The sequence below is a fragment of the Primulina tabacum genome, chromosome 1, assembly GCF_025594145.1.
Source record: "Primulina tabacum isolate GXHZ01 chromosome 1, ASM2559414v2, whole genome shotgun sequence".
In the NCBI taxonomy this organism is placed as follows: Eukaryota; Viridiplantae; Streptophyta; class Magnoliopsida; order Lamiales; family Gesneriaceae; genus Primulina; species Primulina tabacum.
In genome coordinates this window covers 48,248,093-48,273,477 of record NC_134550.1, presented here as the reverse complement: position 1 = coordinate 48,273,477, position 25,385 = coordinate 48,248,093, and the positions used below count along the sequence as shown (strand labels likewise).

At 36.4% G+C, this 25,385-nt stretch overlaps 1 protein-coding gene across 1 annotated transcript; it reads left to right on the top strand.

The window, feature by feature from the left end:
* Positions 1 to 8,522: 8,522 nt before the first annotated feature.
* LOC142545502 (uncharacterized) lies at positions 8,523 to 12,795 on the top strand. Its single transcript, XM_075652730.1, has 11 exons — positions 8,523 to 9,545; positions 9,730 to 10,130; positions 10,215 to 10,286; positions 10,360 to 10,455; positions 10,542 to 10,621; positions 10,710 to 10,785; positions 10,912 to 11,122; positions 11,240 to 11,436; positions 11,520 to 11,628; positions 11,740 to 11,829; positions 11,925 to 12,795. Exons 1-11 carry the CDS (start codon positions 9,032 to 9,034, stop codon positions 12,683 to 12,685), a joined length of 2,607 nt encoding a protein of 868 aa, XP_075508845.1. The 5' UTR covers positions 8,523 to 9,031; the 3' UTR covers positions 12,686 to 12,795.
* The last annotated feature ends 12,590 nt before the right edge of the window (positions 12,796 to 25,385 follow it).

Sequence of the window (25,385 nt, the reverse complement as noted above, 5' to 3'; positions counted from 1 at the left end):
GAGTCTTTAGACTCACTAAGTGTGATTTATGCATGTGATTATGATAATAATGTTTATGGAGGTCTTGATGGTTGATCCGACTGGACTGAAGGTGCGCATAACCCGAGGATCTACGCTAGTTTTTCGCACTAGTTATGATTTATGATTTTAAGTGATGTTAAAGATATTTTTACGAAAATTTATTTATGAGTGATTTTTGAGATGTTATAGTATGTGCTATACTTTTCAAATAATGTTTTTAGGTTGGTAAAATGTTTGACGATTTTATGCTTTAAAATATTTTCCTTTGGATTTTTAAATAGCAGTTGGATGTTTATTTTTAAAATGATGTCAAAAATATTTTATGGTTAGGTCGAATACTACGTGAGGTTTTTAAAAAAAAAAATTCTAGTACATTTTAAGAAAACGAATAAGCAGACGTTTCAGATATTGCCATATGCGATAAACAAATGAATAACCTTTAAAATTCAATACTGGAAACAATCTTTGAGAATCTCTATGCAAGGAAAATTGTAGGAGTAATTTATCCAATATTGCTTACAACCTGGAAGATCGAGATTTAAGTCGAGCTTAAATTTTTCGTAAGAATTTCAATTACAAAGATTGATGAAAGAAAGTAATAGACCATATTCTATTATCTATCAAATTTCATATGCTCTATCTAATACACATCATTTAGAACTGTTTATTAGAAATGAGTTTATTGAAATACCTGATATATTTAATTTGAAATAGCTACTCAGACAATTTATCCAGAAAGAATTGAGTTTTCTTTAATACAAGAAACATATATACAGATATAAGGCAAACCGATTATACAAACGAATTTGAAACATTTACTACTTAAAATACTACTTTTTTTTTTGTAAGCTCATTTTCGAAAATTATATCTTTATGCATGCATGCAATAGTATCTGAAAAGTTCACATTTTAAAACAAAAGCGATCGACTAACAAATAAAAAATACTGTAGTTTAAAAATAGACAATTCATCAACCATCGGCATACATTTTTTCGAAATACATTGGTGGCTCGATCGGAAGCTAGGATCATTTATCCAAAGAGCATGGTTGTTTCTGAATCTTTTCGAGCCATGTTTCGAAGAAAATAATTCTCGAGAAATACCATGATGTTGACGGTGACGACTATGTGAACGGTCGATGCAAGCCCGACCAGGCTAGTCCCGGAGGTCCCGATCCTCAGCATCACTTCATCAACATTCCAATGCATTAACGCGCGGTCTAGAGAATGAAACGAGGCAAACGTCTTGCGGATAAAAAAATTATATTTAATGTACGTATAACTTGCCGAAATGGTAATTTTATCATAGAATTGTATAAATTAACAATTACTTGTGATAATATTAGCTTTTCATCGGTTCCGTCCAATATTTGACAAAGTTCTGTGAATAAAATTGGAAACCAAGATTATTAAATTCTGGTCATAATATAATTTGGCCTCCCCTCCTATAAATATAATGGGACGTTATATTTTATTATTACAAGTGTTAATGTGATAATGTACACTAAGAATCAAGTCGAGCTTGGTTCAGCTTGATCAATTCGAAAAAAAGTACAAAAATAGTATATTAAGAATGAAATTTAATATGCAAATTGATGTCAGATATACATTACCTAAATGATAATTTTAATAATGTCGGGAATGTAAAAAAAAATCCCGAAATTGAAGAGAGAAGGTTATATTTGATTTCCCACATTCTTAGTTTATTTAAAAAGGTTTTACATAAAACAAAATCAGAGATGAAATTTGGCCATTATTTTTAACTATAATTATCGAGTTAAATTACAAATCTTTTGAGTAAGCATGTTGAATAGTTGTGCTCTTGCATGCTGAAATAGAGTGATAGGTCTCTTGTGAGACGGTCTCAAGAATCTTTATATGTGAGACGAGTCAACCCTACTGATATTCACAATAAAAAATAATACTACTAGCATAAAAAGTAATATTTTTCATAGATGACCCATGTAACGTACCGTACTTTTACTACTCAAAATTTTGCGGAAAAATTAAAAATTTTCTTAAATAAACGTGAACATTCAAATTCGATGAAAGATAAAAACTGTACGTCTCACAAGTTGTTGCAACCAAAAGATTTGAAATTTAAAGTTTGACAAAAGTATTGAAGGTTTTCATAAAACTTAAAACATGGCGGTCCTCGGGTTTAGCCTCCCGCTCAGTCCAAGCCTGCTCCTTGATCCCCACTTTCAGTCTCCTCATAAACATCCTCACATGCATCGATCAAGTCTAGTGAGTCTAAAGACTCAACACATCTAAACTGGAAGTAACAAGTACTACATAATAAAATAACATACAGCTTTAAAATAGAACATACATACTTAAAACTTGAACTTGCATATTAAAAACTTGAACATACGTACATACATACTTAGACGTGCCATCAGCATAAACTTTTCTTAAACGTGCTTGCATACTTAAACATACTTGAACATACATAACTTCATCATTTTGCGTAGAGGCATGTTTCAAAGTAAGTGACCCATAACATAATCGCCTGATCAGACTAAACCACAGTACTGGACTGACAGGGACGAATCCACTGCCACATACATGAGATCCCCGTTCATAATTTAACGGGCTGATTGGTCCCCGTTCATGATTTAACGCTTTCCAATCTCGATCAAAACCCGTTCATAATTTAACGGGGTGGGTTGGTCTCCGTTCATGATTTAACGCTTTCCAACCCCATACATAAATTGGTCACAAGACATTTAGCATACCTCAAAAACTTGAAAATATTTTCTTTGCACGTCGAACATACTTACTTGGCGTTGAGGGATTCGTTGGACTTCGATTGGGGCCGCTGCTGCACATACTAACGTAATTACATGCATTTACATTTCATAGCTTAGACGTAGGTACTCGTGCTCACCACCGAAGTAATTAAATATCTTATGACATTCTAGATCTCTCGCGACTTGACCTCAATAAATCATCGTACTAACCCATGACATCGAACCCCGAACCATATCTAAAATGATGTGTGAACATTTCCCAAAAATAAAAGACATGCACTTACTATTAAAACTTGAAAAGAAGAAAGAACAAAATATTTGGACAGAAGGGGTGGCGCTCGGGCGGTAAAACTTTACCGCTCGGGCGCGAGGGTCCGCGCGAGGGCGGTAACAAATTTCCGCTCGAGCGCCGAGGTTACTGGGAGGAACACTCGAACAGAAAGAATGGCGCTCGGGCGGTAACAAATTTCCGCTCGAGCGCCGAGGTTACTGGGAGGAACACTCGAACAGAAAGAATGGCGCTCGGGCGGTAAAAAGTTACCGCTTGGGCTCCGAACAAACTGGACTCCGCGACTCAATAAACTATACTCTCCAATTTCGATTACACATATAGTGATCAACGCCTCGAGACTCATTCTAGGACACTATGATCCATACTCAACCCCATAAAATGTCCCGAACGTCGACGCACTCCAAAACGAGGAACAAATCAGTAAATTCAAATTTTGACACCAAAATACTTCCTACGGCTTCTAGTGTATTCGAGTGCCTATCGACACTAAACGACATATCAAATAACAACCCAACATCATACTAAGCATACATATATGCAGCAATGATCACCCGTCGATTCCCAACGAAGCCTGCAACAATAAAATCTCGAGAACACATCAATACATAATTTTCTGAAAAACGAAGTTTGAGCAGTCCCACGAAAAACATCATAACTCACTCAATTTTTATCCAAATAATTCGAGTTTACTGTCCAATCGAATCTATCGAAAAGTTCTACAATTTTTGCGTTGAAAGTTTTCTCAGAATCACGACCGAAAAGTCGCAGTATTTAAAAAGACATCAAAAATGTGATTTTTGATCCAAAAACGATTTCAAAAGTGACCTAAACATAATTGCTCAAACTTCTACACATCACACATATATTTTTTTACGCATAAATAACAACACGACGCATAATATGACGAGATCGATGCAGCAATAACATAATATACGTGTCTTTTGATAATTAGAAATACTGTGACGACGATACCGAAGCGGGAAGGAAGCGAGGCTTGATCCGGGACGATGGTAGCTCGATTTTCTTTGAAGAAAACACAACAAAACCTTGCTGGAATTTGAGAGAAAAGGGGCGGCTGCTGTATTGATATGAACCCTAGGTTTCTTCTCAAAATAGGATGAATGAATAGATGTGTATGTGTGTGTATTGTGTGATATATGTGTGTGTGTCGTGTATTGTGTGGTATATGTGTGTGTGTCGTGTATATTAATATAATTAAGGGGGAATATTGTTTAATTAGGAGTTAATAAGGCTAATTAAAAGTTGCTAATCACAATGCAAATAAAATGCTAATAGAAAAATCTTAATCAAAGACTAACTTCACTAAAATCCCTTAATTAAAAAAATGATATGCATAAGTGCTAGACTTTAAAAGTTTTAAGATTCTAAAATCACTAAAATCAATAAATTAGACTTTTAAAATGCTAAACTGAATAAATTATTTAAAAATGCCCCATCTTCAACTTAAAAATAAAATACCACATTAAAAATTGTCAAAATCGTCACCGATCTCTTTTCCTCAGTCCCGCATCGTGTAATCGCCTGAAACATGAAACTCGAGAAAACATTTTAACGTGCATCACATAAACGTAAATAATTTAAGATAATGCATTTAAATAAATCATGCACCACTAGGACTCATTTTAAAATTAAATAAATGTTTTAATAATTAAGTAAATGCATAGGTTATACGTGTACTGAATTTGGACACTACAACCCAGATAAGAGTTCCGTCTCATAAAATACGACCCGTGAGACCGTCTCACACAAGTTTTTGTCTTACATTAAATACAACAAAATTATGTGTGAGACCGTCTCACACAAGTTTTTGTCTTACGTTAAATACAACAAAATTATGTGCAGAAGATAGCCTAGATTCTGTTTTGTAAGCATTTATATATATAAATAACTTGCATGTATGTGGTTCACGTGGAACTTAAAATTTTCGGGATATTACACATAGATCAGTTTATCTGCCATTTTTCATGCACACACACACACACACAAATAAACATATATTAATGTGAATGATGAGAACACGAGGGTATAGGACATGCCTTTGTGTCTAAACGCTTGAAGAACTACACAAACGATGCGAGATACGAACACTGGAGGGACGGGACGACGTTCCTTTACAAATCTCCTTGAAAAACCAGCCACCAATTCTGCTATGTGTGTGTGTGCTGCCGTGAGAGGGTGGGGGAGAGACCAGGTTTTTGAGCGTGTATAATGTGTAAGAATAAATTGAAGAATGAGCCAAACTTTTCTAAAATAATAAAGGATAGTGATCCTGACCCAAAATCCTACTAAAAAAGACTAATTATGCCCCAAAACACGCACGTAAAATATTTCTTTTTGGTACATTTTCAAAAATATTATCTGATCCCTCAAAAAGTCCTTAATTTCGCCAAAAATTGATATCGGTTTAAAATATGGCTCGACGTGTAAAAATATCTTAAAACAGATTATTTTCAAAAATTACATATTAATTACATCATATATTAAATAATTTAAAATAATTATTTAACAAAAACATTTTCCTTAACCAGTCTCCAGTCTTCGTTCCTCGTTCAAACATCGAAAAATGCTAAAAGCCCTATTTAAGTAATTAGATAAAACTTTCTACTTAAACATATAAACATGCTTTTGGACATACATTTAATGCAATCAAAATAATTTAATTAGGCATTTTATCATTTACTTAGATTTGCATACAGTTGAATTACGTTATCACATTTTGGACCTTACAAAAAAAGTAGACATGTGATCAAACTACTCCATTAGTGGAGGATGGACCACTCAACCACCCATAAAGAAAAGCCACCAACTATTAGTTGAATGGACCACAGTTCACAATATGTTGTCGGCCACAACTAGCACATCTGGACTTCTATAAATATCAAGACAGAAGGAAGATGAAGACATCATTCAACATCTTCATTTTTTTTCAAATAAATTGTAATATTTTATCTTTCTTATTCATGTGCATTATATTTTCAGCTACTATTATTAGCTAAACAAGTTCCTCCTCATCTACATGAGGTTACTGTGTAATAGTCTTGGTGTCGGTTTTCAGATGTATCCGAACTTCTTTTTTATTTATTACGTAATAGTTTGTATATATGAATAAAAAAACCAAGTCTTATTAGCCCTCTCATGTATCATTTTAAAATGGAACTACTTTACTATACATCTTGAGATAGGAAACGAAACAGGGTTGTGCTATGTGCTGTTGAAAGAATCTACGTCAGAAACCATATGTCGCGACTGCGTCGTTAGGCTGCGAGGATCAGTCTGTAAAACCCTGTGGGTACAACCCGATGACACTCCAGTTAAAGAGGTAAATTGTTCAATTTATTATACCGAAGCATTATGAGTCATTTAGTTAAAAAATCGATCGTCTGAACATGGTATATAATACGTAGCTGCATGTCTTTAGGCTATATGCCTTTAAGAATATGCTCGATCGGCAAAACAATATCACGTATTATAATTATGAAGTAATTATGAAGATTGAGGATGTTTTTGAAAATTTTAAAAAATTGAAGAGTTCAAACAGAGATTTAAAAGAATGACGAGTAAGGAGAAAGTTATGTTAAATGATGGAGAGTGATTGATAATTTGCCGTTATTTATATTCATTTTAATTTGGGATTTTAATGTCATTTAAATAGTGTTTTTAGATATTTCAACTAATAACTATAAACTTTTCATTTACAAAATTTCATAATTTTTTTCACTATAAAACATTTTAATAATTTATTTTACACTTTAGCTTAAAAATTCAAAATAAATCACGAGTTTAAATTTTGGGTAGTATTTTAGGTAGTTTATGTTGTTTCCAAGTTTTCATGAAAATCTGAAGGAGCAAAAATATGTGTGTGTGTGTGTGTGTGTGTGTGTTAATAATCTAGATATGTGAGATGGTTGCATTCATCGCTATGCAAAAGCCAAAAAGAGCTGGACCCAACTTTCCAACTAATTGAGCGAGACATCAAATAATGTCATTTCCACGTCTCTTTAAATAGTTTTGTGGCTATTTCACTTTCATTATTACATTTCATAGCATACTTTCGCATATAAATTTATTTAAGGTAAATCCACCGATTTTATGGAGTAAAGCTTCCAGTAATAATATAATTCATACTAATTTTGGAATAATGTTAGAAAAAATTTAAAAATAATTGACTCCCTGAATCGACTGGAACCCAAAATATTATTCGAATAAATGGAGTCTCTCTTCGGACTCGTTATAGATTTCTTACAAAGTTATTATCAAATTAATAATATCATACATCGTATTTTTGTAAGTTTTCGCACGCATGCTGTTACCATGATATAGTAAACTAATGACGAGTGACTTATAAACTTAAGAAGGTTACAGAGTAATCAGTAGACAAGTCTTTTGGGATGATACTTTTCTTCAGTTCGGTCTTCCTCCACTGGCAGATTTTTTCACAGAAGAGCCGTTTTCAAATAGTGTTCGTAACATAATATTGGTGCTCTCGTTGAGAGTCGACGTAGCAGAAAAGACTATCTAGAAAATGGATATAATAGAACCAGTGTCGAGAAAAAATATTATAGGTTGAATTTTGACTAAAGTTATTTTATTAACTAGTTTGATAGAATTATGTGTGATACTTTATTTAAAAAAATGAAAATGGTTGTGATAATTAAGGATAAGTTTGTGTTTGTTAAATTAATTAATTAATTAATTAAATAAAAAAAGCTAGCCCGTGGTTACTGATGACCTTTCAAGTTGTCCCCTTCCACAATAAATGCCATATGATGACAACCCGAATTTCCCAATGATAATTCTTCAACAAAATTATACGTCTAGGAATTCCAGCATTGCAAGTCACGGGTTTATGTATATAAAATCATCGACAGATGAAACTTGCTATAGTTGGCAGCCAATGGATTGTTAAATTAATTTTTTTTAAATGAAGCTTTTACAATTTTTTCTATTTAAAAAGATATATTAGATACGAACTACATTTATTATTTCGACCTCGAAATCTCGTCTCAAACATATGATATTGATGTCAGATAAGTTATAACTCATGGACTCGATGAAACACAATTTTTTTTTGTTTTTGGATCAAGAAATTTTGCAATAGAGAGACCTTAAAAATTCACTTTGGTTTGATGCTACCACTTAAACAGAGAATCCCCATGATTTTCACAACAAAATGAACAAGATTTTACGCTCCCAAGATTCACCTTTCCGTCAACAACTTTTTCGATTCAAAACTCAGTCGATTCCACGTTCCAAAAATGTAAATTTGAAATTTAAAAGTAGCTGTTCCATCGACTACGCAAGCTACATGTCGAGTGTTCGGCCACATTATAGGATGATCTTACACAACAGTCTTGCTGAGTCAAATTCAAACGAACTTCGAAAGATAACGACACCTCATCGGATCCGTGAACCTGCTTTGGCATCATCTTCTGTGCCATTGTTCACGCATTCCATGCTATAAATATCTTTGGTTGTATCAATTACTGAACCAAGATTTCATATTTATTTTCATCCTTTTCTTGAACTCCATTTGTTGCCAAGTCTACAGCCAAATATGGCGGGTGCAAAACTAGTGGTTATATATATCTATATACGCAGTAGAGCTTGAGCTTTTGCTATAACAAAATCCTTCTTTTCACAATCTTTTACTGAATTCTATAGAGGGCTATTTTGAAGTCTCGGTTAATTTTTTTTTACTGGTCATTCCCTTTTGGTGTTAAAGATATTGTTTTTGTTGGAGAACTGCTATTGTACAAGAAACCATTCTTTGCTTTCACGAGACTTGTTTGATTGTTCAGGTTTACTTGTCCTATTCTTGGTTGATTGAGATTGTTGTTCCGAGTAATTAGTGTTGGTTAAAACAGGCTTTTCCACTAGCCTGATTTCTGCTCTAGGCTTTATATATCGTTTCCGTTGAGTTTCAGATTCAAACTTTCGATAAGAAAATGAAGTCTTTGATCCTGTTCAAAGGGCTGATAGTTTTATCGATATTGTGTGGATGTGTGTTGAGTAAGGAGTGTACTAACGTTCCTACTGCATTATCTTCTCATACGTTTAGAGATCAGTTATTGTCGTCGAAGAACGAATCGTTGAAACGGGAGGTTTTTTCACATTACCATTTGACTCCAACCGATGATTCTGCCTGGTCGAGTCTGTTTCCAAGAAAAAAGTTGAGGGAGGAGGATAAGAACAATTGGGAGATGGTGTATCGAAATGTCAAGAATTATGGTTCGGTGAAATGGGCTGGAGGACTGCTTAAGGAAGTGTCCTTGCACGACGTGAGATTGGATCCTGGTTCAATTCATGGTGTGGCGCAGAATACCAATTTAGAGTATCTGATGATGTTGGATGTTGATAGATTAGTTTGGAGTTTTAGAGAGACTGCGGGCATTGAGCCAACAGGCCAGCCGTACGGCGGGTGGGAGAAGCCAGCTTCCGAGCTTAGGGGTCACTTTGTAGGTTGGTTACATTAATGATGCATTCTTTTTTTGACCTGAAATCGGAAATTCAAGATTTTTTGATTTTGTTTATAGCCTGTTCCTCTATGCGTCTACAGTTCATTGACATATGTCTTGCACTGAATATCCGTTTCGGTTGATTGATTTTGTGGGTTTAACTGATACTGTATTTTTATATATTGTAGGGCATTATCTGAGTGCCTCGGCGCACATGTGGGCAAGTACACATGATGAGAGCCTTAAATTGAAAATGACTGCTGTAGTCTCTGCTCTATCTTCATGCCAAGATTTAATGGGAACAGGGTATCTTTCGGCTTTCCCCGCTGAGTTTTTTGATCGTTTCGAAGCCATACAGCCTGTATGGGCACCTTATTACACAATTCACAAGATACTGGCTGGCCTTCTGGACCAGTATACTCTGGCTGGAAATGATCAAGCTTTCAAAATGGTGAAATGGATGGTCGAATACTTCTATAATCGTGTGCAAAATGTAGTTTCGAGGCACACGATTGAACGACACTGGACTTCATTGAACGAAGAAACTGGAGGCATGAATGACGTTCTTTACAGATTATACAGCATAACGGTGTGGAATTACAACATTACAGAGATTGCCAACTTTTTAAAATATTGATTCCGACATTGATACTCTATGTTCTCCTTATCGCAGGGTGATCAGAAGCACGTGTTATTAGCTCATTTATTCGATAAACCTTGCTTTCTTGGGCTGCTGGCTGTTAAGGTGATCATCGTGAACTTCTACAAACAAGAAATAGTGTTTTGTTTTGTTTACCAAACCGTTTTCAAACTTCTAGGCCGATGATATATCTGGATTTCATGCCAATACTCATATTCCTGTTGTTATTGGATCTCAAATGCGGTATGAGGTCACTGGTGATCTGCAATATAAGGTATTAATTACTAGAGACAAGAACCTGAAAATGTTTCAAGTTAATAACTTTAAGTTCTTTTTCACCATAAGTTGCAAATCTGCCAGGAAATTGGAACGTTCTTCATGGATATAGTTAACTCCTCTCACAGCTACGCTACAGGAGGAACGTCAAATAGCGAGTTTTGGTACAGACAACACCACCTTGATCCTGAGCATTTTTTACACAACATATATCACTATGTCATTCGAAATTTTGTTTGAATCGTTATGCAGGTCTGATCCCAAGCGTTTAGCCAGCACACTGGGGGAAGAGAATGAAGAGTCTTGCACAACTTACAATATGCTAAAGGTGAACTGATATGTGCTGATATACCACTGTAAAGGACTAATGCTCTTCGAGAATAAAGGGACATTGTCTATTGTCCATTATTTCTGGTTTCAACTCTTACAAGCAATTGATAGTTCGTTCTACTAGGTTTCACGCAATCTGTTCAGATGGACGAAGGAGATCGCTTACGCAGATTACTACGAACGTGCCATAACAAACGGTGTTTTGAGCATTCAAAGAGGAAGGGATCCTGGAATAATGATTTACATGCTCCCGCTGAAGCCTGGTGGCTCTAAGGCCGTAAGTTACCACGGATGGGGAACAAAGTATGATTCTTTCTGGTGCTGCTATGGGACTGGTATGAACAAGAACCAGCCTTATTTAACTTTCTTGAATGCAAGAAGAAGAAACTTTCTTGTTTGTGTTAATGTAACTGGTTTTCATTGTGATTCTTTTTTCTTATTCACTTGTGTAGGTATCGAATCGTTTTCAAAACTAGGAGATTCCATATACTTTGAAGAGGAAGGAGACGTACCTGCCCTTTACATTATTCAGTACATAACAAGCACACTTAACTGGAGATCAGGACACATCTCTCTCAGCCAGGAAGTAGAAACTATCGTTTCATGGGATCAACGGCTTCGTGTGGGATTGACTGTTCTATCCAAGGAGGTCTCCGTGAAAATAAAGTTTTTCTTACTCCATTATGAATCAATAATAGGCTGAATTTCTTTATTTTACACCTTGTTTTTCAGCAAGCAGTAGGTGCAACTTCTACCTTGAACTTCAGAATACCTCCATGGACGTATTCGGCTGGTGCAAAGGCATCATTCAATGGTCAGGATATCTCCCTACCAAGTCCAGGTGAAATCAAACCCTTCATTTTTTCTATGTTGCAAAAAAATTATCTTATTCCTTTTCACTTTCCTAAAGTAAAATGCCTAGTTTCCTGATATTCATTGGTTTGGTATGCAGGCAATTTCCTTTCACTTACCAGAAACTGGAGTCCTGGTGACAAAGTGACATTTGAGCTGCCTATAAGCTTAAGAACTGAGGCTATTAAAGGTACTTCTCCGGCTCGTTCCATCGACACCTCATCAATCTGTAGCAGAATATCAGTTTCTTTATTCGAATACTGATAAATTATTTACGTGGCTTAGATGACCGGTCTGAGTATTCTTCTCTTCAAGCAATATTTTACGGTCCATACCTTCTAGCCGGCCTGTGCAGCAGTGATTTTGACATCAAAGCAGATCCAAAAACTCCAATTTCAGACTGGATCACTCCAGTTCCAGATGACCACCATTCCCATCTGATCTCCCTAACACAAGAATCTGCAAACACAACATTAGCCTTCACAAATGCATATGGATACATACAAATGCAGGGAATCCCAGATTCTGGAACCAACTCTGCAGCTAATGCAACTTTTAGGCTCATTCTGAAAGATCCGAAGCTCGGAAGCTTCTCGGGACCAGCAGATGCAATAGGAAAGCTGGTCATGCTAGAGCCTTTTAATTTTCCAGGCAAGATCATCGTGCATAACGGAGAAGGGAAGATTCTTGGAGTTACAGATTCTGAGGAATCCCCTCGTTCGACTTTTTGGTTGATTCCTGGACTTGGTGGGAAAGATGGAACAGTTTCCTTAGAATCCGTGGATAGAAAAGGTTGCTTCGTTCACAGCGGTGTCGATTTTCGTTCCGGAACCATCATGAAGCTTAACTGTAGGCCAAATTCATTGAAGGAAGGATTTGATGAGGCTGCAAGCTTCAGGTTGATGGAGGGATTGAGTGAATATCATCCTATAAGCTTCGTGGCAAAAGGGATTGACAGGAATTTCGTTATGGTTCCATTATTCAGCTTGAAGGATGAATCTTACAATGTATATTTTAATTTTAATTATAAAACTCCTAGATTGTAATGTGTATATATAGTATGTAATAAGATCTTATGAGAATGAAAATATCACATGTCATAATTTATCAGCTTGTTTTCTGGTACATATGCATGAAATAAGCCTTCTTATTTCCATTTAGGCACAGTTTCACGGCTGATTTGTCACAAACACATCGAATTAGTAAAAAGAAGACCTAATATTTCATGTTAAGGAAGCCTTACAATTAAGATGGATCGGATAATGAAGAATGATCAGAACAATTCGATCAGGTGTAATGATGTTCTTGTTGATTACTGCCAACCATTCGAAATTCAGATCGCTGTGTTTCAAACAGCCTAACCACTTATACTTTTAATAAACAAAAAAAGTATAATCGAATATGAACAATAACCGATTTAGTACTGTTCAATGTTTTGAAGAAAATGTATCAAATATCGGTTAGGGTAAATGATTTATAAGTCCTCAATATCAAACTTTTCTTTCTTTTAAGTTCTAAGTCAGACTTTGTTTGTTTTCGCTCCCTAAAATGGGCTCTTTGTTTGCAAAATCGAGAAAAAAAAAAGATTGATATCCAGTGAAAAGCTGATAATATAGACGTTATCACCGATGATGAAGCGAAGAAAATATTTCAAAGTGAAAGAAGCGTAAGGCGCTATAAAGGGGAAGAAATCGTCAAAAATTAAAAAGGATTTGAAATCTACAAAAGGTTCGAACCTTTTTTTTCCCGAAATTTGTATTCTACTTTTAAAATCGACCAAAATATTGTTGTTTTCGCAAATAACTAAGGTTTTTATCGTTTTGTTGTTATTTTTGTGACCATTTTTGAAATCATAATTGTGTTCCTTTTGTCCCAATTTTTTAGAATAAATGATACTCATGTTAGTAAATGAATAGGCATGTCAATTATTCCTATTAGTAGTGGCAGAATAGACTATCTGTTTAAAAGATTTGAGTCATTCATGCTCTTCCATTGTTGGGCCGATATTGTCATTTCTTTCACTTAAAGCGACTTCTCTATTGTTGTTGGCTTGCATCATATAGGCCAACAAGTTGACTTAGACCTTAAGATAGAGTCAAGATGCTTGTCTCGACATTTTGGAAGAAAAGTAAGCAATGCTGAGAGGGTTGCTATTAAGAAAAACTTGTTTCACTTGCAAGTAGTGATGTTGAGATTGACATTGATGATTTTGTTAGGTTTTATATATATATATATATTTAGGTTTTATATATATATATATACTAGGAATGTATACGTGCGATGCACGTAGATAACAAATAATAAAATATATAATAATGAGATTTAGATAATGTTTAAAATCGAATAACATATTGTTTATGAGTATTTATCAATCTAAATATATATAAGACACAAAAATTAAAATATATTATGACAATAAATCATATATATTCACTTATTCATATGACACTTTCAATCCGCGTGATTATAACATAATGACAGCTCTCTCAAACTAAAAAATATATTTTTCATCCAAATATAATTCACAATAAAAAATAATAAAAATAACATAATAGTGAATTTTATCTAAACCAAAATCACGATGTACTTAAATGGAATAAACATAGCCAAAATGTTGTCAAATAAAATTTTCTTAATTAACTAAATTATCATAATAATGTAAAATAAAATCACTAAACATTTATTAAATTAAATATCAATTGTGATTTTGCTAAATAAAATAGATATATAAATAAGATAACATACAAAATTTTGTGAAACGGCCTCACGAGTCATTTTGTAAGACGAATCTCCTATTTGATTCACTAATGAAAAAATATTATTTTTTATGACAAAAATATTAATTATTATTATTGTAAATACGGGTAAAGTTGACCCATTTCATGGAAATCACACTATGAACATTGATCCTAAATTTGCAAACGCGTGTAGACACATTATGATTTAAATTTTCTATGGATATAATATTTCCAATAATGTTAAATAAAAATAATAAGCAAAAAAACACCCGCAAACATTAAAAAATATATATAAGAAAAAAATAGTGTCACAAAAACAAATGACATATTTAAATAAAAAAATATGATGCTTCTTAGTTCATATTTAAAAATCAACTTGTTATAAAAGTGATGTATTTATATGTAAAATAAAAGATAAGATAAGATAAAAACATTAAATATTCATTAGCAACCATGAAAAAATCAACTCATTTTAGCAACCAATTTTAGTAGCAACAAAGAAAAACCATTGGTAAATTGATGAATTCAATATGCATTAATGTCCAAAATCATTTAAGATGTACGTACAGTGAATGACCAAAAGAATCTACTAAAAAAACCATTGATTTAATTTGCTAACTTAAATGAATAAGGGTATATTAGAAAATTCACAATTAGAAGTCATATATTTATATGTATGTTAGATATATATATATATATATATATTCTAAGTTTGCTTCGGAAAGATGCCGCCTTTCAATTTCTTTACTGAGAATTACACTTAGATGGCTGCACAATTGTGTTGATGGTGAGGATAGAGTTTTATTATTTATGATAATATGTTTTCGATTACTCTATATATAGTTTTTTTTTTTTTGTTTAGGATTGATTGTACGAGAGGGTATCATAATTAGTTGTACCACATTGTGTACATAAATATCTTCTCTCGTTTGTTTCGATGGTGAAAAAGCAAGATCTTTTGAAGGCTTTCGAATCTTAATAAGTTTTTTGTGCCATAATTTTAACCAATGCATTTTCCATATGATGTATCCCCGTTTGAATTAACTTGTTGTGCAAAATTAATTACTTAATTGAGACGAATATTATTTTTAGAACATATTTTCTCAATATATCCCTTTGAGAAGGAGGAAATGTTGTTGGAGAAGAAGATACTTCTGAGTAGCATACATATTTTGTTCTAAAAAATTTGGACTTTATTAAAATAAAATTTTCACATTTTATCAATTACATAATCTTTTATTTGGTGAGGCGGGTTTTGAAGCAACAAGAAGGTATTTCTGAGGATTGTAAACATGAAAAAATTTCGAAAGAACAAATGGCTGAGATTAAAATGTTGAAACAAATTTGTGCTAAATTTCAACATGGAAGTGCGAGATCTAGAGAGAAGATGAAATTATTTATTGAGAAATAAGATGTCGTGTTGGACGAAGAAATTGCAGGAGATTGTAAGGGAAGGGTGTAGTTGTAGAGAATTGTCTCAATTCTGATGAGGATGTTGATAGGGTCGATGAGACTGCTAAAGAATAAACCTTTAATTTACCACATGATGAAGGTGATTATTTGATGTGTTGGTGCATAATCATGTTGAAAGGAAAATGTGTAGGTGATGATTACAGGGACCTAATTGCATAATTCGAAAGTTGAGGGGATGTTTCGCATCTTTTCGAAATTTTGGGATCAAGTTATTAATTTTCAAAAAATTTAAGGCCTAAATTGAGTAGATTCAAATTTTTGGGGACTAGTATGAAATTTTTGAAAATTATATACATAAATAATTCGAAACTTTAGTCGTGGAATTGCAATTTTCGAAAATTTCTAAGGGCAAATTTTGTAATTTTCGAAGGACTTCTAGGACTAAATTGGAGATTTTCGAACACTTTGGGTTAATCAATGATAGAAAATTTCCTAAGTTTCAACACGATCAGATTTGATGATATGTTTTGTCGCAGGAATGATATATATTTCAGGTGTAGCCAATTATGCACTGCTAGATTTCGGAGCTACACATTCATTTGTATCTGAGTCATTTGTCAAGTGACTAGGAATCATACCAGAGGCTATGGATTTGGGATTCAGAGTTTCGATTCCATCTGAAGATTAGATGTTTACCTCACAGATAGTGAAGAGATTGGAGCTTCAGTTACAGAAAAATACGGTGCAGGAAGATTTGAATGTGCTACCGTTGCCGGAGTTCTACATTATTCTGGGTATGGATTGGCTTTCTTCGAACGGAGCTGCCATAGATTTTCGACGGAGGTCAGTATCTTTCTGACCGCCCAGCAGTAAGCCAAATATTTTTTAGGCATCCAGACACCAGAAAATGCCGCACATCATTTCTTGTATCTATGCGAGGAAGCTCATGAGGAGAGGCTGCCAGGAATTTTTTGTGAGTATTGTGACAGTGACCGAGCCAGTCAGCCAGAGGCTAGAGGATGTCGAGGTGGTCAGGGATTGTCCAGCGATTTTCGGATGATGTTTCAGGCATTCCACCAGATAGAGAGGTGGACTTTTCTATTGAGATGATCCCAGGTACAGTGCCGATTTCTAAGGAACCCTATCGTCAAGCACCTTCATAAATGAAGGAGCTGAAGGATCAGATAAAGGACTTGCCAGACAAGGGTTTCATTCGCCCGAGCTTTTCTCCTTGGGGCGCACCGGTACTGTTTGTTAAGAAGAAGGACGACATCATGCGGCTTTGCATTGATTACCTGGAGCTGAACCGGGTCAGGGTTAAGAATGAGTATCCGCTGCCTAGGATCGAGGATCTATTTGATCATCTTCAGGGAGCATCAGTATTCTCTCAGATAGATCTTCGATTAGGATACCACCAGCTGAAGGTGAGAGAATCTGACGTGCATAATATGGCTTAGGATGCATTATGGGCACTATGAGTTTATGGCGATACCCTACGGACTTACGAACGCACCAACAATTTTCATGGATCTCATAAAACGAATGTTTCAGCCGTATTTGGACCAGATCGTCATAGATTTCATAAACGACATTCTGATCTATTCGAAGAGCAGAGAGGAGCACAGTCAGCATTTGAGGACTGTGCTACAGGTTTTGCATGACATACGGTTGTATGTCAAGTTCAGCAAGTGTGAGTTCTAGCTAGACAGAGTGTCATTCTTGGGCCACATTATATCCCGAGATGGAGTGGATGTTGATCCCTGTAAGGTAGAGGCAGTCCGAGATTGGCCAGCGCCTAAGAGTGTGACAGAGATCTGCAGTTTCTTGGGGTTGGCTGGGTACTACAGGAAGTTTATTCAGGGCTTTTCTTCTATTGCAGTGCCCATGACCGCCTTGACGAAGAAGAATGCCAAATTCATTTAGGGATCAGAGTGCTAGGAACGTTTTGATCGGCTGAAGCAGGGATTGACTTCAACGTCAATTCTAACTATGCCATCAGAGCAAGGGAGTTTGTGCTTTATACATATGCTTCGAAACTCAGTTTGTGCGCAGTTTTGATGCTGCATGACAAGGTTATAGCCTACGCATCCAGACAGTTGAAGGTCCATGAGAAAAATTATCCGACTCATGACCTCGAGCTAGCAGCAGTGGTATTCACCCTGAAGATATGGATACATTATCTGTGGGGAGAAGTGCAGGATTTTCAATGATCACAAAAGTCTGAAGTACTTCTTCACACAGAAAGAGCTGAATATGAGACATCGGAGATGGCTGGAGCTAGTAAAGGATTATGACTGCGACATTAGCTACCATCCAGGTAAGGCTAATGTGGTCGCGGATGCCCTGAGTAGGAAGCATGCAGTGATTGCTCAGTTTTCGGTACAGAGGCTGTTGCAGGCAGAGATTCAGAGGTTTGAGCTTGCAGTGTATGCCAGGGTGACACCTCTAGTCTTTTTACCTTGACAGTACAGCTGACACTAAAAGACAGGATTCGAGCAGGGCAGACTTCTGATGAGCAGCTGAAGAAGTGGAGACATATGGATGAGTCTAAGGGCCTGAGGTTGTATACAGTTGAGGACGACATAGTCAGATATCGTGACCGACTGTGGGTCCCTAACAGTGATTCCCTTAGAGCGGATATTATGAGAGAGGCCCACAGCACCCCGTACTCCATTTGTCCAAGGAGTACGAAGATGTATAAAGATCTGCAATCTCTATATTGGTGGCCGGGAATAAAGCGAGATATCTTGCATTTAGTGTTCGAGTGTTTGACGTGTCAGCAGGTTAAAGCCAAGAATCAGAAACCTACAGGGAAGCTGAGATTACTCCCTATTCCCGAGTGGAAATGGGAGAACATCACCATAGAATTTGTGACAGGGCTACCGAGGACAACTGGGGGATATAATGACATTTGGGTGATAGTTGATCGATTCACTAGTCAGAACACTTTCTACCGATCAAGAAGACTTTCACCATGACTCAGTACGCAGAGCTGTATATTAGAGAGATAGTCAGACTACATGTGATTCCAGTGTCCATCGTGTCAGACAGGGATCCAAGGTTCACGTATGCATTCTGGAAGAGTCTGAATCAGGCATTGGGTACTAAGCTGCTATTCAGTACTGTCTTCCATCCTCAGACCGACGGACAGTCAGAGAGGGTGATTCAGATTTTGGAGGACCTACTCAGAGCTTGCATGATCGACTTCCAGGGCAGCTGGGAGCCAAAGTTACCTCTCGTGGAGTTCACGTACAACAACAGCTACCATGAATCTATCGGTATGACTCCATACGAGTCACTTTATGGGAAGAAATGTAGGTCGCCGGTTTATTGGGATGAGGTCGGAGAGAGAGCAGAGTTGGGGCCAGATATTGTCAGACAGACTGCAGAGTTAGTGATCAAGATTCGGGACAGTGTGAAGACCGCTCAGAGCTGACAGAAGAGCTATGCAGATCAGCGACGCATGGATCTAGAGTTTGCAGTAAGCTATCATGTGTTCGTTAAGGTCGCACCGATGAAATGTGTGATGAGATTCGGAAAGAAGCGCAAACTCAGTCCTAGATTCATAGGACGATTCGAGATCCTCGAGAGGGTTGGGACACTAGCTTACAGAGTTGCATCACCGTCGAATCTGGCAGGAGTTCATAATGTGTTCCACGTCTCGGTGATGCAGAAGTACATGTCGAACCCTTCGCATGTGCTAAATTATAAGCCACTGCAGCTGACGCCGAACCTGTCTTTCGAGGAGAGACCCACTCAGGTATTGGATAGACATGAGAGGAGGTGTAGCGCTCTTACCCGAGCCACTACTAAACAGACTAATAAACATACAACATTAAAGCTTAATAACAACAATTAAACAGCGGAAACCAATTACTTAATCATCTTACAACCCAAACGAAAACAGAGCAATAACATCAGTCTTAAACATTATTACAACCATAACGAAAACATAATTATGAACGAGAAAACGATAAACCACAAAAAACCTCCACTGGATCACCACCAAAAACCCAACTGCTCTAGCCACTGCCCTGGTCGTCCGAACCGTCCAACCTAAGACCTGCCCCGTGGAATGGGGTGCCCAAGATGAAAACAAGGACGTGAGCCACAATCGCCCAATACGAGAATGTACGAGTATACAAACTGATATGATGCATGCGAAATGCAATATGCTCGGATATCAAGGATCAAGTCAAGAATCTCATGCTCAGTCTAGAGACGTCTGAGTGTGTAGTCTCTGATCTGCCCTAGGCATGTTTTGGCTCCCACACTCATCATCAAGACGTGGACCTGCAATGTCCAGGTTATCAGAGCCCGCGGGTCCCGTCGAACACTGTAGCTCTCGATGCCCCATCGTCCACAATACATAATAAGGCTGAGCGGCCCCAACAAATGAGGTATATCTCAAAAGATATCAGGCTCAACATGATGTGTCATGCATAATATGCCAAAGCAGTAAAACATGTATCATGCAACAGATAAATATGCAGCATATAAGTGTGTATACTACGCTTGGATATCTCAGTCAGTACATCACGTACCTCACTAAAACAATCTGACAGAAAGCTCTGAACCTAGACAATACCAACATAATGAAATCACTATCAAACCAGAACAAACATGCTACAAGTTCTCCCTAATGATCCTTAAATCACTATTTAAGGCTTTAGGATTATACCTGCATCCGTCGTCAGCCCGCTGATGATGTCTCGATCTCAGATCACCGACCCCTCCTCGAGTCGACACTAGCTCCGAAACTTCCCGACACCAAAGTGCCCTAGAAACTAGCTAGAAAACCTAATATAACTAGAACTCTCTATGAAGAATGCGGTGAAGGAAACAAAAGAATTCGGCTTCTATTCATAGGCTGCATCCGCACTATTTCAGAAATCCGAATCAATCTTATCTGCCACGTGTCAGAATATCATTGGTCTAGTTGGATTTCTCGAGATAATGAAATCTGAAGTAGATCGGGTTATCCATTTAAAATTCAGTGGATACCAACAGCTTAATCCCGATTTATCAATTCCTTAATAATACTTAATTAACAACTCATTAATTATCTCTTAATTAATACTTAATTCAAAACAAGGATTCGGGTCATTACATCCTCCCCTCCTTACAAAGATTTCCTCCTCGAAGTCAAAACTGAAGTACAATACAACTGAATAAAATACAACTCAAAACAAATGTGGATACTCTGAGCGCATACGACTCTCTAACTCGGAATGATCCAGATGGTCAAGTGGCTGAATCATTCCGAGAAGGAGGCTACTTGGGAGACCAAGACCGAGATGAGGAGTCGCTACCTGGAGTTATTCGGTACGTTTAAAATTTCGAGGACGAAATTCTTTTTAAGGGGGGAGGAATTCGAAGGTCTAGTAAATTCGAGCTACCTTAACTGACTGCATGCAATCTAGGATTTTACTAAAATATGTATTTAATTATTTTAAAGATTTAAATGCATGATTATTGCACGAATATGTGTTTCATTTCATGGTTTATTAAGATTTCATGTATTAAGTCTTTTAGTAGTATTTCGTGCTCGAACGAGGAACAGAGACCGGACACAGTTAAAGAAAAATATTTTTATTAAATAATTATTTTTAATTATTTAATATATGGTGTAAATAAGTGAGATTTTTCGAAATGGGCCTTGGTTGGATATTTTTACTCGCCGGAACATATTTTAAACTTGTAAGCAAAAATTAGCTAGTCGGGAGACTTTTTGTGGGTTCGGACAATATTTTCAAAAACGTGCCTAAATGAAAAGTTTTTCGGGTGTGTTTTTGGGCTTGATAGGACTATTTTATTGCTTAATAAAATCCTTCTAACATCTTTATTTTTTAGGGCCCATTAGCAATAATCAAATTATTAAAACACTACAATTAAACCCTAAACCTAATCACTCGCCTCTCTTTGGTTGGCTTTGGGTTGAAATTTTGAGGTCCAGGGGTAAAATGGTTAATTAGGGTTTCCAGGGGGCAAAATGGTCATTTTGCACCCAGGTCGAGATAGCAGTCCTGGCAGCGTCCTGATCACAAATTGACACGTTTTAAATGTATACGATATTATGAACATGAATTTTTAAGATAATACGAAAATACGTTGCATGCTTGATTTTAAAGAAATTTACGTATATACATGATTTTATAAGGGATGAATATGATTATAAGTTTTGAAGGATGTGAGTTAGTTGTGACTAATACGAACACGAACATGAACATGTAAGGCCAAGGCTCAATGGATGGGTAATACTGTCGCTGATGTCCTCGTCGCCGGTACAGCGTTTATACATAGATGGATCCATCGACTAGAGCTGATACGAAAGTCACAACTAATGAAGGAAATTCAAATAACGAAAACTGAACACATATATGTTGACATGATGTGATATGGACACGTTTATGCTTTGAAATGTCATGTTTATGCTTATGCTTTTGTGATCATGAAATGTATTTTAATTACAATACTTTTCGCTGTTGCATGTTGTATATGTACTTTCTATCACGGTTCAGGTGTGTTGAGTTTTTAGACTCACTGGACGTGAATGATGCAGGTGAGCATATTGATACGGAGACTGAAGGCGCCGAAGATATAGTGCTCAAATTCAGTACACGTATAACCCATGCATTAATTAAATTGCTAAATATTTTATTTAAATTTAAAATGATTCTAGTGATGCATGATTTGTTTAAATTGCATTAATTACGTTTTTGTGATGCACGTTAAGATATTTTCTCGAGTTTCATGTTATAGGCGATTATTCGAGGCGGGATCGAGGAAAAGAGACCGGTGACGATTTTGGCGATTTTAAACGTGGTATTTTATTTTAAGTTAAAGATGGGGCATTTTAACTCATTTATTAAGTTTTTAGCATTTTAAAGTCTAATTTAATTATTAGGTGAATTTTAGAATTTTAAAACTTTAAAAAAGACTAGCACATGCACATTTTATTTTAAATTAGAGATTTTGTTAAAGTTAAGGGAGAGTTAGTATTTTAAAATTAGTACTAATTAATAATTAAGCAAATTTTACTCTCCCTAATTTACTAATCACACGCACACACACACTTTTACATACACTAAATAACGCTAAACACACACACACTTCAGTTCAGATTTTTATCATTTTTGGAGAGCAGGAAACCTAGGGTTCTAGGAATCCTTGCAGCCGCCCCCTTCCCTCTCCATCTTCCAGCAAATTTTCGTGTGTTTTCTTCAAGGATTTTAGCGTCACAAGCGTCCGGATCGTCTCTCGCATCCTTCCTGTGTCGGTATCGTCATATCGGTATTTCTAATCATCAAAGGCACGTATATTCTGTTATTTCTGCATCGATCTCGTCATATTATGCGTTGTGTTGTTATTTATGCGTAAAAATACATGTGTGATGCGTAGAAGTTTGAGCAATTATGTTTATATCATTTTTGAAACCATTTTCAAATCTAAATTCACGTTTTTACTGTCTTTTTAAATACTGTGATTTTTCGGTCGCATTTTTGAGAAAACTTTCAACACAAAAATTGTAGAACTTTTCGATATCTTCGATTTGAAAGGAAATTCGAATTATTTGGATAAAAATTGAGGGAGTTATGATGTTTTTCGTGGGACTGCTCAAACTGCGTTTTCAGAAAATATGTTTATTAATGTGTTCTTGAAGTTCTAATGTTGCAGGCTTTGTTGGGGATCGACGGTTGATCGTTGTTGCGTATAGGTATGTTTAGTATGATGTTCGGTTGGTGTTTGGATTGCAGGTCAGTGTCGATAGGCACTTGAATTCATGAGAAGTCATAGGAAACGATTTAGTGTCAATTGCCGTATTGTTTTGAATTGTATATGTCGTAGAGTGGGCGTCGTTGCGTTGGGGTGTACTAGGATGGGTCTCGGGGTGTCGGTTCATAGTCCATACGAGCGAGTTTAGAAGGCTAAGCAATACATGTATTAAATTTTCGTGAATTTCCAACTTGCGCAAGTACCCAGACCCCGGGACGGACCCTTACACGGGGTCCGTGCCCTTGTTTTCTTCTTGGTGTGAATTTTACGAGCCAACACGGACCCCCACATGGACCAGGGCACGGGGTCCGTACCTTCCCTTTTCTTCACGACAAATTTCACCGTACCTACACGGACCTGGGTACGCGGTCCGTGTCCCTTCTTCTTCCCGAGTATTCCTTTTGCGCACCTACACTGACCCATACACGGACCCATCCACGGGGTCCGTGTAATTCATAAATTTTGGGAAATTTTATTGTGCCTTGGAGTTTCATGTCTTGGGTTAGTACGATAATTTAAAAGAGGTCAAGTCCCGAGTGTTCTAGAATGTCTTAAGTTATTTATTGAATTCAGGGGTAAGCACGTATGCCTTCGTCTAAGCTATGCAAGTTAAGTATCTAAAAATTCATGTTAGTATGTGCAGCAGCGGCCCCAAATGAAATCCAACGAATCCCTCAACGCCAAGTAAGTATGTCGACGTGCAAGAAAATATTTTCAAGTTTTTGAGGTATGCTAAATATCTTGTGACCAATGTATATATGGGGTTGGAAAGCGTTCAATCATGAACGGGGACCAACCCACCCCGTTAAAGCATGAACGGGTTTAGATCAGGATTGGAAAGCATTAAATCATGAACGGTGACCAATCCGCCCGTTAAAGCATGAACGGGGATCTCATGTATGTGGCAGTGGATTCGTCCCTGTCAGCCTAGTACTGTGGTTTAGTCTGATCAGACGATTTATGTTATGGGTCACTTGCTTTGAAACATGCCTCTACACAAAATAATGAACTTCATGTATGTTTATGTATGTACAAGTATGCAAGCATGTTTATGAAAGTTTTCACGTTATAGCACGTCTAAGTTATGTACGTAAGTTCAAATTTCAAGTATGTATATTCTATTTTAAAGTGGCATGTGGTTTTATTATGTAGTATTTGTTACTTCCAGTTTATACGTGTTGAGTCTTTAGACTCACTAGACTTGATCGATGCAGGTGTGGATGATCATGAGGAGACGGGAGGTGGTGACCAAGGGGCAGGCTTGGACTGAGCAGGAGGCTAGACCCGAGGACCGCCAAGTTTTAGTTTTATGAAAATGTTTAATTACTCTGATTTTGTGTTATTGTTTGAGGTTCGAGCAAATACTTTTGGTAGACATCATTTTGAGATTTTTTCTGTCGCAACAATTTTTGATGACGAACAGTTGTTTTATCAAAATTTGAAGCTTCACGAGTTATTTAAGAAAATTTTTAATTTTTACGCAAATTTTTTGAATAGTAAAAGTATGGTGCGTTACAGTTGGTATCAGAGTGATGTTCTTGTAAAGGGTTACGCCTACTGCCAGTCGCAAGAAGCTCACGAAGTCACACCTCGAGTCTGTAAGTTTTAAGGTTTCAAATTTATGTTACGTAGTAAGCATTAAGTTCTGATTTCAGCATGTGCATATTTTAAAGTTCAAGTACGTGCATCTTATGTTGTCTATATCATATTCATGCACGTTGGGTTTACGTGTTGGGTCAATTATTGGAACAGTATGCCTCCTAGACATGTGATCGACTGTGAAGCAAGGGATGAGGACAGAGAGCCTCGACAGGAGGGA